This window comes from Mobula hypostoma, chromosome 9 (genome assembly GCF_963921235.1).
Source record: "Mobula hypostoma chromosome 9, sMobHyp1.1, whole genome shotgun sequence".
Classification (NCBI taxonomy): Eukaryota; Metazoa; Chordata; class Chondrichthyes; order Myliobatiformes; family Myliobatidae; genus Mobula; species Mobula hypostoma.
The window spans coordinates 95,385,148-95,400,892 of NC_086105.1; the positions used below are offsets into that span (position 1 = coordinate 95,385,148).

Sequence of the window (15,745 nt, forward strand, 5' to 3'; positions counted from 1 at the left end):
CTTTTACATGCAATGAGGCAGAAACTGTCCATATTTTTAAAAAATGCAAAATGCTTGAAACACTCAGCAGTTCAGACAACATCAGTGGAAGGAGAAAATTGATGTTTTAGGTTGAAAAGCTATCTTCAGAACTGGATAAAACACTGTGAAGGGTCTTTGACCTGAAACATTAACTTTGTTTTTCTTTCTACAAATGCTCTTCAATTTACTAGGTTTTCCAGCTTTTTATGTGTTCATTTCATACTAACAGTATCTGTACTTCTTAAAATTTTCATTGTCCTCAATTGACAAGGCAAAATTTCTAATGGGTAAAACCATAAAAGACCACTGGAATTTATGAAAGGATTTTCTGTTAAATAGACTTAGCTTATACCTTAAGAAACTCAAATTACAAAACAGTACAGTACAGCACTGGATGAGGCCAATTTATATTAAACATCATCTTCCTATGTATCCCCCTGGTGTTGTTCAAGGATTTGTATTGGTAGTCACTTCACAAGGGCCTGCCACTATCAAATATGTATTGTGTAACTCGTAAGAATGCAGAGTACCACCGTCTCCCAAGAGAAATATCTTCGTCACCTTTTCAACTTTTATCTTCCTGTTTCATTTTACAGTTGTGAAAATAAATGCTGCTAAAAATATACAGAAATTAAAAAGTTATAGGGACACATTTCATGGAATACCATCATACTGTAGATGGTTGCCTATCTGTTTTGTGAATCAAACCAATTTGTTTTTAATCTGTTTGTAATTAATGATTATATACACTTGTTTAAAAAAAAAATTTCAGTAAATATTACCTCGCTGTCCTGTGCCAAGTCTGTCATTCTCAATCATTTGCAGAAGTTACTCGCTCAAAATATGGGAGGGAATTCTCACAGTAGTTGACTTTGAAAGACAGTGGGAGAGAAATCCAAACTGCACTTTAAAAGCTGTTGCCACTTAAAGTTTGCATACAGTGATCTGTTCTTTACAGGTCCCAAACCTATGCAAGATGGCTGGGGTGATGAGGAAACATTGATGCCAGGACCTCGTCACTCCAGCTGGGAGGAGGAGGAAGGGGACTCAGTGATGTGGAACAGCAACACCTCACAAGAAAGCAACTCCTCTTCAAATTGGGCATCCAAAAAGGTGGCTTTAAAGGTAAAACTTCAGGCAATCCTGTTGCTCCTCTATAGACATTAAAGATGTTGTTCGTGCATAGTCGTGGCAGTTTTCAAGCCTCACCTTCTAATTTTATTCTCATCCCTCCATTCTCACTAACTTTTACAGAAACAGTGATGTTTATGATAACTAGAAAAGGCAGTGTATTGCTGTAAATAGTGCTTCATAGTGATTGAATCAATTAAAGTCATGTTCTAGATGTTGCTTTGTCAGAGTTTGTATTTTTTTGCTTCTGGCTCCTCTCTGCTGCAATTGTACCTTTTAAATGTTGGAGCATTTCTGTGCCACCTGAGTACCCAGCCTCCCTTCAAACACCCCCTGAAGCCCACAAAGGATAGGTGAGCACAATAGGAAGAAAATTAATGTCTTCTACATCTAATTTACTCTTGGTAGTACTTGTCTGTGGTGAATAATACCTGAATATTTTTTCCCTCATGCAGGACTTGTATTTTGAAAGTTTAGATTTTGTTTTATTTGTGGTTAGTGTTGCATGTGATTGAATTTTATATGTCTTCTAGGGCATGGTGAAAGGAGGAAACAAGCAAGATGATATATGGATGAATCAATTAATGAAGCAATTCTCTAACATTGGATTTCCTGTAAGTGAAGTTTGATCATTTCCTCCTGCCCCCCTTCCTTTCAAGTTCAGTTTATTGTCATTCAACTGTACATATGTATACTGCCAAACAAAAAAAGTTCCTCTAGACCAAGGTGCACAACACATAACTCATATACATAACACATAAAGTAATATTACCACAAATAAATTAACAAATAATTAGGTGCATATATGATACAAGTTAAAAAGTAAAGGGTATAAGGCTACTGATACTTCTGGCGTGATGAGACCATACGATGAGATTCATACAGTGTGTGGTGACAGGGAAGCTCGGGAGTCTAATGCTTGGGGGGAGGGTGCTGTTTTCCATCCCAATATTTCTTGTCCTGATGCTATGGTATCTGGTACGGGGGTCAAAGAGATTGCTGGAAGGAGGGGAGGGATCATTGGCAATGCTGAGGGTCCTGCGTACACATTGCTCTTGATGAATATCTCTAGTAGGTGGAAGAGAGACCTGAACTATGGTTTGAACCTTTCAGCAAGACCAGTATTGGCCAGATAGTTTCCAGTATATTATTTTTACCCTTAAAGAGAAAATGGTTGTAAGGAATTTGAATTAGACCAATGCCCATTCTTTTCTGGGGTCATGACCTTGTCCATCTCAGAAAAGTGGTCAAAATGCTGGGCTATGATGGATTTTACTCATATTTTAGACTCTCATCTCCATTCAGAGTGCTTTGTGAAAAAGGTAAGATTGAAGAGCCTGCTGGCACCTGCTTACTGGTGCAAAATTGAGTGTTAATTATCATTGTTGCTTTCTGTGCTCCACTTTCTCCAGCTTTTTCGTTGAGGAACTGTGCCCTTTACCTGGGATTCGGGAATACTACACCGCTTTAAATGTATTAGAATGAGATGGTTGAATGTTCTTCAGTAACCCAATGCATTTGTATAAATGCTGTGAATGAGGTGTTTCAGTGCTCTTTAACAATGCCATGCGTTCATATAACAAGCTCATCAGATCCCACCAAGACCAACTTTTCTGTCATTAGTATCCATTTAGCTCCCATTCAACTTCTTGGCATAATAGCATTGAAAGTAACTTACTCTTAGAACTCTGTACCAGATCCTGAGAGCAGAACATCACTGCTCCAAGGATGAAATTTTCTCCTGAAGCCGTTACCAATATTTCCAATAAATTCTGAATAGTTAAGGTGATTTCTGCATGTTACAGAGGGAATCTACTGAAGATACAAAGAGCAATAAGATGGACATACCTGTTGGTAAGTTGTTACAGCATTAAACTAAAGTTTGTACCATAGATCCATACAGCTCATAAACAGGTCCATTGACCACTGCCTCCAGGCAGCTATGTAGTACTCGTCTATACTAATCCTATTTACCATTACTTCCTCCATAGCCTCTATGCCTTGGTGGTTCAAGTGTTATGTTGAGATACTTTTTAAATGTTCTGAGAGTACCTAGATTGATCACTTTCTCTATCAGATTGCAACCACCCTCACGTGGAAAACAGAATTTCCTCAAATCCTTTCTCACCCCTTTCTGCCTCAAACTTATTTAACCTGGTTACAGATGTTTCTGAAAAGATTTCTCACTATTCTCCCTATCTGCGTGCTTCATAATTTTATAGATCACTATCAGGATCCCCCTCAGCCTCCTGTCCAAGGAAAACAAGCCTAGCCTATCCAGTCTTTTTTTCATAACTGAAAAATTTCAAACTGGCTATTTGCTGGTCAACCCCTTTGAACTTCCTCATGTGTAATAGAGTTATTTCCTTCCTATTATTACATATTGCATGAAGCAAGAACTACAATAGAGTAGTATGATTAAACATTTTTACTAAGTCATGTTAGTGACAATATACACTGTACAAGTTACAGTGTGGGAACTACAAACCAGTCGCACCGTGTCAAAAGACGTGTGCACTCAAAAGCCTATACAGAATAGGCCCAGTCGACCCACCCCACGATTGGCTGCGTGAGCACTCACCACGTTCTCACAATTATCTGATAAGCTACAACTGTAATGTGACAACCGGAACTGTACACAGTTCTCTTGCTGCGGCCTAACCAACGTATTATAAAGTCATACCATAACCTTCATTCTGTTTAGTTCTAAATTCCAAATAATGAAGGCCAGCATCCTTCTATATCATCTTAACTACTTAATTCTTCCTTCATCACCTTATCTGCTATATGCCTTATTTGCCACCTTAATCAAAAGATGTATTTTTCAAATCTGAATTTACTCTTTGTTTCCTAATGTCAATTAAACAGTCATGGCCAAATCTACATCATCTTGCTGCTGCTTTCTCCTCTCCAGGTATGTTAAGAGATAAGAGAATGGAGATGGATAAGCACGGAATGAATATTGGAGAATATAGTGGCATTTTAGGGAAAGGACATACTTCTCGTCCTCAGATTTCCAAAGAGTCTTCCATGGAACGCAATCCTTATTATGATAAGGTTAGTATTTTCTCTGTGGCCATGTGATAGGGACAGGTGAATTGGTGAGTGTATTTTTTAAAAAATCAATCACCTTTGAAAGCGGTTGGTACAAGTGAGAGATGAGAAACTGAATTGATTCTGGCCCCTGACCACCATGATTGTCAGGGTTCCAATCTGGACAAAACCCCAGTGTAAATTAGAAGCTTTTGGAAAATTGTGAACTGGAGTTAAACACCAATCCTTTAAGATGTGCACTTATTCATAAAAAGGTTTGAATCACTGGGAGTCGAAAGTAGATTTTGTACATGAGCAGTATTGTTAATGTTTTCTGAGGATTACTATCATTAGCTGCTAACCAAATTTTTTTCATTGTGGTTTCAGATGTCTTTGTTTTATGTAGTAAGCAGCCTTTGTAATGCAATTTGTTTGTTTGTTATTGAGACCCATTTGTCAGTAGCCATCCTTTTAAATCTGTCTTTGCATCTCAAATCGATACTAATCCTTCGTCTTTTCTCTTGTTTCTGCCATGTCCTACCTTTCTGCTGCTGATCGGCTTTCCATGTTTGCCTTTTCCAACCCTACTTCCCCTTGCCCAGTTGTCTCTGTCTTTGTCCAATCAAGATGGCATTATAGCAGAAGAGCCCCAAAACCTAACGTACATCTCTGCACCAACCATGAAGCTTCCCCCTTCAAACTGTGCACTACCTAATCAGGCTCTTGGCTCAGTGGGTCTGGGCATGCAAAACTTGAATTCTGTTAGACAGGTGAGTCAGTTCACAACCTTCCATGTGCAGGAAGTGAACTTTTGCACTACTCATATTTACTTTATTGTTTCTCTTGTCCCTTTCCATCATATCTCACTTATTTTCCCTACTTTTTGAAAAAAACTCCATGGATAGGGATGTTGCTTAAGCTTGCAGGTTCTAGTAAACTCAGCTCTGTTTTGCAATTTCCTTATTGACCGAATGGAGATTATAAGACTAAGAATTAACTATAGCACAAAGGACGTTGGTTTGACCCATTTTGAGTTAGAGATTTAACAAATAAGCTTACCACTAATTCATTCCCAATGCACACCAACTCTCTTAGTTTTCTTCACTGCCTCATAGAACATAGTACAGCACATGAACAGGCCCTTCAGACGACAATGCTGTGCCAGTCTAATTACATTTCGTCAAATACCTGACTAAATGGATTCCTCCTTCATAGTTAATATCCGTATCCTTCCATTTTGTGCACAGTCATGTGCCTATCTGAGAACCTCTTGAACACCTTTATCGCATTTGCCTCCATTATCACCCCAGGCAGTGACTTCCAATCACCCACCACTCCGGATTTTTAAAAAAATGCACTGCATATTTCCTATGAACTTCAACTTAACTGCATGCCCTCTGCTTTTAGATATTTCAACCCTGGGAAAAGATGCTGGCTATCTATCAGCTCTCTGCTCAGCCTTAACCAGTCCGGTAAAAACTCCTTTTTGCACATACCCTCTAATAGGCTATAAGATGAAGGAGCAGAATTAGGCCATTTGGCCCATCGAGTCTGCTCCACCACTCCATCATGGCTGGCTTAGTACCCCTCTCACCCCATTCTCTTGCCTTCTCTCTGTAATCTTTGACAGCCTTACTAATCAAGAACCTATCAACTTCCTCTTTAAATGTACCCACTGACCTTGCCCTCACAAATTCCAAAGATTCTCCATCCTCTGGCTAAAGAAATTCCCCCTTATCTTGTTCTAAAGGGACATCCTATTTGAGGCTGTGTCCTCTAGAACTGGACCTCTCTCCCCCCCCCGCCCCACCAAAGGAAACGTCCTCTCCACGTCCATGCTATCTAGAACTTATAATATTCAATAGGTTTCTATGAGAATCCCCCCCTTAGTTCTTCTAAACTCCAGCGAGAACAGCCCCAGAACTATCAAATCCTCCTCATACATTAATCTTGTCATTCTCAGGATTATTCTCATGAGCCTCCTATGGACCTCTCCAACACCAGTACATCCTTTCTTAGATAAGGGGCCCAAAACTACTCAGAATACTCTAAAGTGTGGTCTGACCAATCCCTTACAAAGCCTCAGCATTACATCCGAATGTATTCCTAATCCAGGCAACATCCTCATAAACCCCTTCTGCATCCACTCCAAAACCTCGACATCCTTCCTATACTGAGGCAACCAGAAATGAATGCAATACCCTCTGTGTGGCCTAATTAAAGTTTTATAAAGTTTCCTGACTCTTGAACTCAAATCTTCAATTAATAAAGGCAAGCATGCCAGCATACCTCCTTTACTACCCTAATCAACCTGTGTAGAGCCAGATTCAGAGACCTATGGACTTGGAAATCAAGATCCCTCAGCACATCAATACTGTTAAGGGTCTTTTCATTAACAATGTATTAAACTGTTTCATTTGTTCTTCCAAAACACAACACTTCACATCTGACCAAGTTAAGCTCCATCTGCCATTTCTCTGCTCATATCTGCAACTGATCAATATCCTGCTGTATCTTTTGCCAATCTTGTATACTACAACACCACCAATCTTCGTATCATACAAACTTACTAACACTCCATCTACATAGTCATCCAGACAGAGGTCCCAGTATAATCCCTATGGAACACCACTTGTCACAGACATCTAGTCAGAATAATTCCCATCGATCATTACCCTCTGTCTTCATTGGGCAAGCCAATTGTGAATCCAAGTGGCCACTTCGTTGTGGATCCCTTGCATCCTAATCTTGTGGATGAGCTCCTCATGAGGGACCTTGTTTAACGCCTTAGTAAAATCCATGCAGACAACGTCTACAGTTCTACTGTCATCATCTCCTCAAAGAAGTCAATCAATTTAATCGACTTTCCCTTCACAAAGTCATGCTAAATATCCCTAATTAAGGTCTTTCAAATGATCATGTATCCTATTCCTAAGAAGCTTTTCCAGTAATTTCCCTACCACTGATGTGAGACATGGCGTTCTATTAGTTTCCCGATTATCCCTATTTCCCGTCTTGAATCATGGAGCAACATTAGCTACTTGCCAGTCCTCTGGGACCTTGTCTTTGGCTGGAGTGGACATGAAGATATTGGTCAAGACCCTGGCAACCTTACCTGTTGTCTCTTTCATGTACCTGGGGTATATCCCATCAGGCCCTCTGGACTTGCCCACCATCATGTTCTTTAACACTATCTCTTTACTTATCTCAAATGCCTGAGCAAATTAGCATGCTTTAGACTGATCTTCCTAACCTTCACATCCTTCTCCTTGGTAATTACTGATGCAAAGTACTCATTTTGGACCTCAGCACATTGTCCAAGCACATGATCCTTCCTTTATCCTTGAGTGATCCCACCTGCTCCATAATTATCCTCTTGTTCTTGATTTATGTATAGAATGCTTTGGGAATCCTGCTTTCAAAGGACTTCATGGCCTCTCCTGGCTTTCCTAATTCCCTTTAGTTCTTTTCTTGTCTCTTTGTAATCCTCAAAGATAGTGTTTTATTTTAGCTTCCTAAATCTTACACACATTTCCTTTTTGTTCTTGACTAAATTCATCACTGTTGACATCTAAGATTCCTCTACTGTGTCATCTTCGTATTAGAACATATCTGTCCTGAACTCTGTGCAGTTGGTTTTTAAGCATCCTCCAAGTGTCAGATGTGGGCTTGCCCAAAAACAGCTACTCACAATCACTTCTCCCTAGTTCCTGCTCTCCCACCAGAAAGTCAGTCACCTGGCCAGACTCTTTATCCACACGTGGTCGAGCATGACCCCTCTTGTTTGACCTAATAAATTCCATTCCTATAAACCTTTAGTACTAAGGAGAGCTCGGTGTATTATGGAAGTTACAGTCATCCACTCCAACAACGGTTTTTACATCTTTCCCTAATCTGCCTGCCTATCTGTTCTCAATGGCCTGGTGGCTGTTGTGTGGCATGTAGTATTATCCCAACAGTGTGATAACATCTTTCATATTTTTGAGGTCTACCCATGTAGACTCAGTGGATGTGGCCGCCAATATGTTCCCTCTGGGTGCAGCTGTGATATTCTCCCTGATTAATAACACAACTCATGGCCTCCACCCTTTAACTCCTCCTCTTATCTTTTCTAAAATATCAAAAGCCAGGAACATTAAGCATCCAGTCCTTTCCCTCTTTCAGGCAAGTTTGTTATAGCCACACTGTCATAGTTCCATCTACTGATCCATGCTCTTAAGTTCATCACTCTCATCCATAATACTCTTGGCATTAAAATACACATACTTCAACACATCTGTCTCATTGTGTCTGTTCTTCCTGGTCATGACATCTACCTTCTTCTCAATTCTTCCACTTTCTGGCCTGGTGCTTTTGTTCCTGTCGCCCTGTCAAACTAGCTTAAGCCTACCAACTCTCCCAGGCAGGATCCCTTCCCACCTTCCCATTAAGTTGCAATCTGTCCCTCTGTTAAGACCCTGAAACCCTGCTCCCCCTTCACCAGTTCGATCATCTGTCCTATATTTCTGTTCTTGCTGTGACTAGTACATGACATCAGTAGTAATCTAGAGATTACTATCTTTGAGATTTTGCTTTTCGGTCCCTTTCCTAACTCCCTTTGCTCACTGTACAGGACCTCTTTCCCCTTTCCACCTATGCCATTGGTGCCAAGGTATGACTTCTGGCTGCTTACCCCTTGAGTGTTCTGTAGCCATTCTGAGACATCCTTCACCCGAGCACTTGAGAGGGAACACACCACTGAATCTCCAGCAAGCTTCACTTTGTAGTATAGCTAATCTGTAGGTCAGAGAAATGTTTTATCCAGAACCTAGTCAACCTCACACAAAAATTTGCAGTATGCAGGCAATGGCTCCGTATGTTCAGGTTTTGAATCTAAGCTCCTAATCATTGTTGGAGGAACTCACATGGTCAGGAAGCATCTGTAGAGGGAAATGGACAGTCAACATTTTGGATTGAGACCCTTCATCTGGACTGAAAGAACATCTTCACATTCCTGTTATGTCTGCTGACTGAAAGAACATCATTCTTAACACCTTTACTGTCTCTTTCTGTGTATCGTTTAACATTTATTATTCAAAGTATCCAACTAAAAATGGTCTCAGATTTACTATGGTATAGATCATTTAAGGATGTTTTTTGCAGCTTGTGCTATACGTTATTAAACAGTGCAGATCCTAATTAGTGTTTTCCATAGAATATTTCACAAACTGATGACCAGCTGGTTGAGCGCACCTCTATCTGAGGTAATAAGCAATCCTTGTACAATGATCTGACCTGTCTAGCAGGATGAGTGAGTGGCTTTCATTTTTTTGTAGTCATGGTGGAGTAGTTTTTTCTTCTTGTTATAAATTTTATCTTTTACCCCATGCATTTGGTCCCTGCCTTCCAAAATCACATTTTGTTTGACAGGAACTTAATGAATTTTACATTTGTAATCATTGCAGAAACAGAAGAAATTGGTGGATATTTGAAAAAGCAGTCGCAAGTAGAAACTTAAAGAAGGGGTGTTGACAGTAGGGAAACAGAAATTTGGAATGAAACCAGGCAGAGAATTGCTAGCATCGGAAGTGTTAGCACAACCCACTGATGTCCATCATTCAATGTATTGTTATCTCTTGTCTCTTCCCAATCTGGTTGTCTAGGAGCCTTTGTCCTGTTAAGGTGGGGGTGTTTGCAAAATTTACGATCTGTACTTTGATACCACTTATGCTCTTGATTTCAGAATGGCAATCCTAACATATTTGGCGGCAGCAATGCAGCAGCACAAGCCAGGGGCATGCAACAGCCTCCAGCACAACCTCTTAACTCATCTCAGCCTAATCTTCGCGCTCAAGTGCCTCCTTCATTATTATCCCCTCAGGTACATAAGATTAGTGTATTCTCTTCTGTTTTCATTTTTTTAACCTCTTGTTCTGCGAGTTAATCAGAACCAAATGTTTGGCTGTGCCAACTTTTGTAATTGCTGCTTGGTCTGGCAAACAAATGTCCTTAATTGGTTATGTTCCTTGTTACAATGAAGATGGATTGTTTTGTACTGCAAGATGTTTTAAATTAAGAAAGAAGAGTGGGTTTGTAAAGGAGGGGACATGTTTAAGTAACTGAGGAATATGCTAACTCATTTATTTATATTAGCCAATTCAAGAATTTTAATGATATGGTAGTGCTGAACTTTATTAATTCAAGCTTCCCAAACTAATTAGAATCAGAATCAGGTTTATTATCACCAACATGTGACGTGAAATTTGTTAACTTAGCAGCAGCATTTCAGTGCAATACATAATCAAGAAGAGGGAAAAAATAAAATAAAAATATAAGTAAACAAATAAATCAATTACGTATATTGAATAGATAAAAAAGTGCAAAAAACAGAAATACTGTATATTAAAAAAGTGAAGTAGTGTCCAAAGGTTCAATGTCCATTTAGGAATCGGATGGCAGAGGGCAAGAAGCTGTTCCTGAATCGCTGAGTGTGTGCCTTCAGGCTTCTGTACCTCCTTCCTGATGGTAACAGTGAGAAAAGGGCATGCCCTGGGTGCTAGAGGTCCTTAATAATGGACGCTGCCTTTCTGAGACACCACTCCCTGAAGATGTCCTGGGTACTTTGTAGGCTAGTACCCAAGATGGAGCTGACTAAATCTACAACCCTCTGAGGCTCCTTTTGGTCCTGTGCAGTAGCCTCCCCCCACCCCCCCCCCACCACCACACTAGACAGTGATGCAGCCTGACAGAATGCTCTCCATGGTACTACTTATAGTAGTAGTTGTGTGTATTTGTTGACATGCCAAATCTCTTCAAACTCCTAATGAAGTATAGCCACTGTCTTGCTGCCTTTATAACTACATTGATATGTTGGGCCCAGGTTAGATCCTCAGAGATATTGACACCCAGGAACTTGAAACTGCTCACTCTCTCACTTCTGATCCTTCTGTGAGGATTGGTATGTGTTCCTTCGTCTTACCCTTCCATTAGCTCCATTAGTGGCATTAAGAGTCGAACAACCGGACCCTTTGCATGTTTTGGACTGCTGAATTTTCTATATTCTATGTTGTCATCAAAATTTTCTTAAGTACATACTGTAATAATACAAAGTAAATTAAAGAGCATATGGATTTTTGATCATCATTTTAGGAGTTGCTATGCTATCTTAGCCTCTTCTAAGGTATTGGTACACCAATATGCAAGATACATGCAGGTTGATGCCCAAGAATGACCATCTAGTAGCATCACAATATCTTTATGGTGCCTGGGGTGGTGGATACAAGTCACTTTAGCACACCTACAAGCTTGATGGGTATAGGGAAAGGTGCAAATGGGGAATTGTGGGGTTCAAAATAGCATTTAAAATCTATTGATCTCTGAACCTTGGATGTTCCAATTGTCTTAAGTATTGTGAGCTTTCCAGTAGCTCTTCTATAAGCCACTAAAATAGAAAGTAAAGCTAGATCCAATCAAATATTAGTCAGAATAAATCCTTGCAATGCTTTTTTTTAAGTATCTTCTCTTCTAAAAGGTTCCAGCATCATTACTGAAGTATGCAACAGCCAATGGGAGCCTAAATACTGCACTATTGAACTTTGGCCCCCAGCAGGTGGCCATGCTGAACCAGCTCTCCCAGTTGAACCAGCTGTCTCAACTTTCACAGATCTCCCAATTACAGGTAGGTACCAATTTATTTGCTTTGAATACATACATTTTTATAGAAACTGTTGATAGGTAAGGTAGCAAATCCAACCCCTAAATTAAGGTAATCCTAGATTAACACATTATTTTTATATCCTGAAGATTTTAGGTTCAATCCTTGATCTGTGTTGAGTTAGCTTAATTTCGTTTGAATTGGTAGTGGGAAGCTGCAGTCTGTCTGTGTCCTGATTGGTTCAGCCTCATCACTTTCAGTGATTACTGTTGGACACTTTCCTCATGGTATCAGGTGTCTGTCAGAGTAACCTCACTGCAGTATCATCCGCATTGCCTTCTAAAAGTTGTAAGGCAGCTGTCTGTGCAGCAGGATTTAAGGACGAAGTAAAATGCAAGTACCTGATGTGTCCTGTATGTACCTGAAACATTCAGTGGAATGTATTGTCAATAGATAAAAAGCTACCTATCAAAAGCTGATTTCAGATCCTTAGTGCAGAGTTGTATCTAATTTGAATATTCTGTATATTTCTACAGAAAATAACTTTGTGTCCTACCAGTCCTTCCAATATTTTTGCTTCCATTCCCTAAAGAAAATATCAGGAAGATAAGATGCAGTTAGGAAAAAAAAATGTCCAATAGTGTACCTTTATTCAATCTGCCTTAGAAAAGGTGACACACAAGCGTTGATACATGTCAGACAGGTGTGATTTTTCTTTCTGCATCCTTGTTCCCCTCCACCGTAGAAAGTACTGTTTAGACCAGCTATTACTTCACCCTTGATACGCTGAGATTCTTTGTGGCAGTCATCATGGAAAGCACTTGAAGGAAAGACAAAGGTACTTTAGCCTAATGCAACTGTCCGTGCAGAGTTATCCTTGAAATATTTTCTTCAAAATAGATACCAAAGTAAGGACTTTGGATGAGAGCGACCACAATGATAACTACTTGGCCTTAGACGCACATTGAACAAGGAAGTCCTTAATGATGGCACCAAATACTCTTCATAACAAACACCATTCCAGTGTAATACTGCCTAAATATCTTCTAGTAGGTCAAAATATTTTGGCTTCCTCTGTTTGTTACTTGAAAGTAATTTACATTTTTGACGTTCATTCTCAATATTAGCGACTGCTACAGCAACAGAAGGTACAGAACCAGAGGAACATGTCTGGACCCATGCGTCAGTCTCAAGAGCAGGTAAAATTATTGTGAACCTTGAAGGTGTGTATGTTTTGGTGAAATGGGCTAATAAATGGCAGATTTATTCCAATCAAATTAAATGTGAGAGGATGTAATTTGGGAGTGCCAGTGAGTCTAGGACATGCACCATAAATGGTCTGGTCTTCGGGAGTATTGAGTAGCAGAAGGACTTTGGTGTAGGAGTTCAAATGTCCTTGAAAGAAACAGCACATGTAAGTAATGCACACAGACGTTGTCCTTTATTGTCCGGGGCACTGAGTTCAAGAACTGGGAGGTTATGCTCCAACTTTATAAAAACTAGTTAATCCTCAGCAGGAGTACTGCCTGCAATTCTCTTCGCCACATTATAAAAAGGATATAATAGTGCTAGGGAGGCGATTCACCAGGATGATTCCTGGAATGGAGTGTTTCAAGTCTGAGAGACTTACAAAGGCAAGATCCGTTTTCACTGGAGAGAGGGAGTTGAGGTGTGATTGAGGTGTATAAAATGAGGGGTGTAGATAGGCTAGACTGCGGAAAACTATTTCACAAAGGTAGATATTAAAACTAGAGAAAGTGGATTTATCGCAAGCAGGAAAAGATTTAGAGGGTACGTGAGGGGCTCTTTTACTGCCCGGAGATTGATGAGTATCTGAATACCTGACTCAGAGAGTGATGGGAGCAGACCATCTGACAGCATTTAAGAACCATCAAGATGTGCATTTAAGTCACCTAGGTAGAGAAAGTTATGAGCCAAATGATGGAAAGTAGGATCAATATGGATGAGTGCCCTCTGGTCAGTGTGGACATGTTCAAATGGTTTGTTTCCATCCTCTATGACTGACTATACAATCGACATATAACTTTCGCTAAAGCAGCTACTCATTAAAATAACCTAATCAAACCTACATTTTGTGACTTGATGTTTTAATTTTGGGTGTGGGAAAGATTAATTACCTGCACTGCCCTTATTTTGATGAGATGGGTGGATTGGTCATCTTTTGGAGGAATGATAACTGGATTACTTCCATTGGAGGAGAGATGTGTCTCCTGATCCTGTGCTATTGTGAGTATGGAACAAGTACAAAGTTGGCACCCAAAAATTGTTGCCGTATGTGCTAAGACATATCATAATGGATACTATTGATGTGCATAGTGGCACAAGGAATCTTAACTACATCATCTAGAGAAATCTTTTCAGTGGCATTTAATGATCCAGGCTTAAATTAACCACCTACCATTAGCACTCAAATCGTCATCATTTTAGTTAAAAAGAGGTGAGATTAAGTTTTTTCAGCATTAAAAATTTCTTTTGAACCAGAAATGACAAATGGTCATTGTGTGGATTTGAGGATCTTAACATATGTATTACTGTTTTTAATAGAGATTCCCATTAAATGTTAATGTGGCTTTGAGATGTACTGTCGACGTTAAATTTGTTTTCTTCCCTGTATATTCAGGCTGCTCGTGTACTCAACATGCAACAGATGCTGCAACACCCCCGTCAACTGGATACAAGCCTTCTGAAGCAGCAATCTTCATCACAGCAGCAACCAATGCATCAGCCCTCCATGAAGCCCTTCCCGGAGAATCTCATGCCCCCTACCCCTCACGAGCTGCAGACAAAAGAGCCACCTTCGCTCAACTCATACAGCAGCTACCCTTTAGGTGGGTTTCGTCAACCCAATCACAGGCGGTCTGATTCCATGGTGCCCGAAACTGCTAAACTTGCCCATGTGCCTTTAAACTGTTCTATTCCCAAAATGTTTCTACCTGATAACAACCTTAACCACAGCCTCCTCAGCTCCCCACTTAGTAATGCAAATAGCCACATGCCAAGCTCACCCATCCACCAGCATGCAGGGAGGAAGCTTACCACTCAAGAAAGATCTATGCCAAGAGGTGAATAATTGTTTGTGTAACCTATAGTCTCCACATGTACCCAGAAGGAAACTGATGGTGTTCTGTCAAGTTTGAGCAGGTGTTTCCCTTTAACTGGCAACTTTGAGTCCTGCCGAAGGGTCTCGGCCTGAAATGTCAACTGTACTTTTTTCCATAGGTGCTGCCTGGCCTGCCGAGTCTTCCAGCATTTTGTGTGTGTTGCTTGGATTTCCAGCATCTGCAGATTTTCTCGTTTGAACTGTGAAGTTTTGTTTACTTTCCTCCATAGGCAAGCTTTGGAAATGATTTAACTATATCTAATTAGTTGTGGGATGGCACCTGGGTAAATGACCATTAAAGACTGCTGGATTTGTATAAGAGTACAGTCCATTGACAACAGTCCACCCATGAAGTCAGTATTCAACAAGGCTATCTCTGCTCTGTGGCTCTCCAGCGTGGAGTAGCCTGACAACCCTATGTTGCAATACTGGAAAGCTGGTGCGTTTAGGGAAAACATATTCCATGTGTGTGTTTTCTTGCAAGGTCTGAAATGTTGCACTGTGTAAGTTCCATTTTAAAGTTGTACATCTACATCTTCGTGGCTTTAATACAGAATTAACTTTCTTGTTCAGGCTTGAATCCAAACTTGAATGTACCCCTGGATTTTGGCAGTATTGTTAACCTGAAAGAGCCACAAACCCAACAGTCTCGATTAAAGCAATGGACTGCCCCGGAAAGCCTTCCTGTTAATTCCTCTCTTGATCAAAACTCCAGCAAACATGGTAAGGCGTGATTGACCTTTAGGTCTGATATTAGTAGTAGGTTCCTAGTCACTTAAGTAGCCCAGCAGAAAGAGTCTCTTGGC

General features: G+C 40.2%; 1 protein-coding gene across 8 annotated transcripts in view; it reads left to right on the plus strand.

The window, feature by feature from the left end:
- LOC134351868 (trinucleotide repeat-containing gene 6A protein-like) overlaps positions 1-15,745 on the plus strand; it is a 181,811-nt gene that overhangs the window by 146,438 nt on the left and 19,628 nt on the right. For 4 of the 8 annotated variants that reach the window (XM_063058702.1, XM_063058703.1, XM_063058700.1 and 1 more), the window contains 10 exons: positions 980-1,146; positions 1,686-1,766; positions 2,958-3,006; positions 4,067-4,209; positions 4,788-4,955; positions 9,908-10,045; positions 11,696-11,842; positions 12,946-13,017; positions 14,460-14,901; positions 15,513-15,662. In XM_063058702.1, the coding sequence (XP_062914772.1) occupies positions 980-1,146; positions 1,686-1,766; positions 2,958-3,006; positions 4,067-4,209; positions 4,788-4,955; positions 9,908-10,045; positions 11,696-11,842; positions 12,946-13,017; positions 14,460-14,901; positions 15,513-15,662 (1,557 nt within the window). The remainder of the gene's footprint in view (positions 1-979; positions 1,147-1,685; positions 1,767-2,957; positions 3,007-4,066; positions 4,210-4,787; positions 4,956-9,907; positions 10,046-11,695; positions 11,843-12,945; positions 13,018-14,459; positions 14,902-15,512; positions 15,663-15,745) is intronic. The other 4 variants (XM_063058708.1, XM_063058707.1, XM_063058706.1 and 1 more) reach the window with 3 other exon arrangements.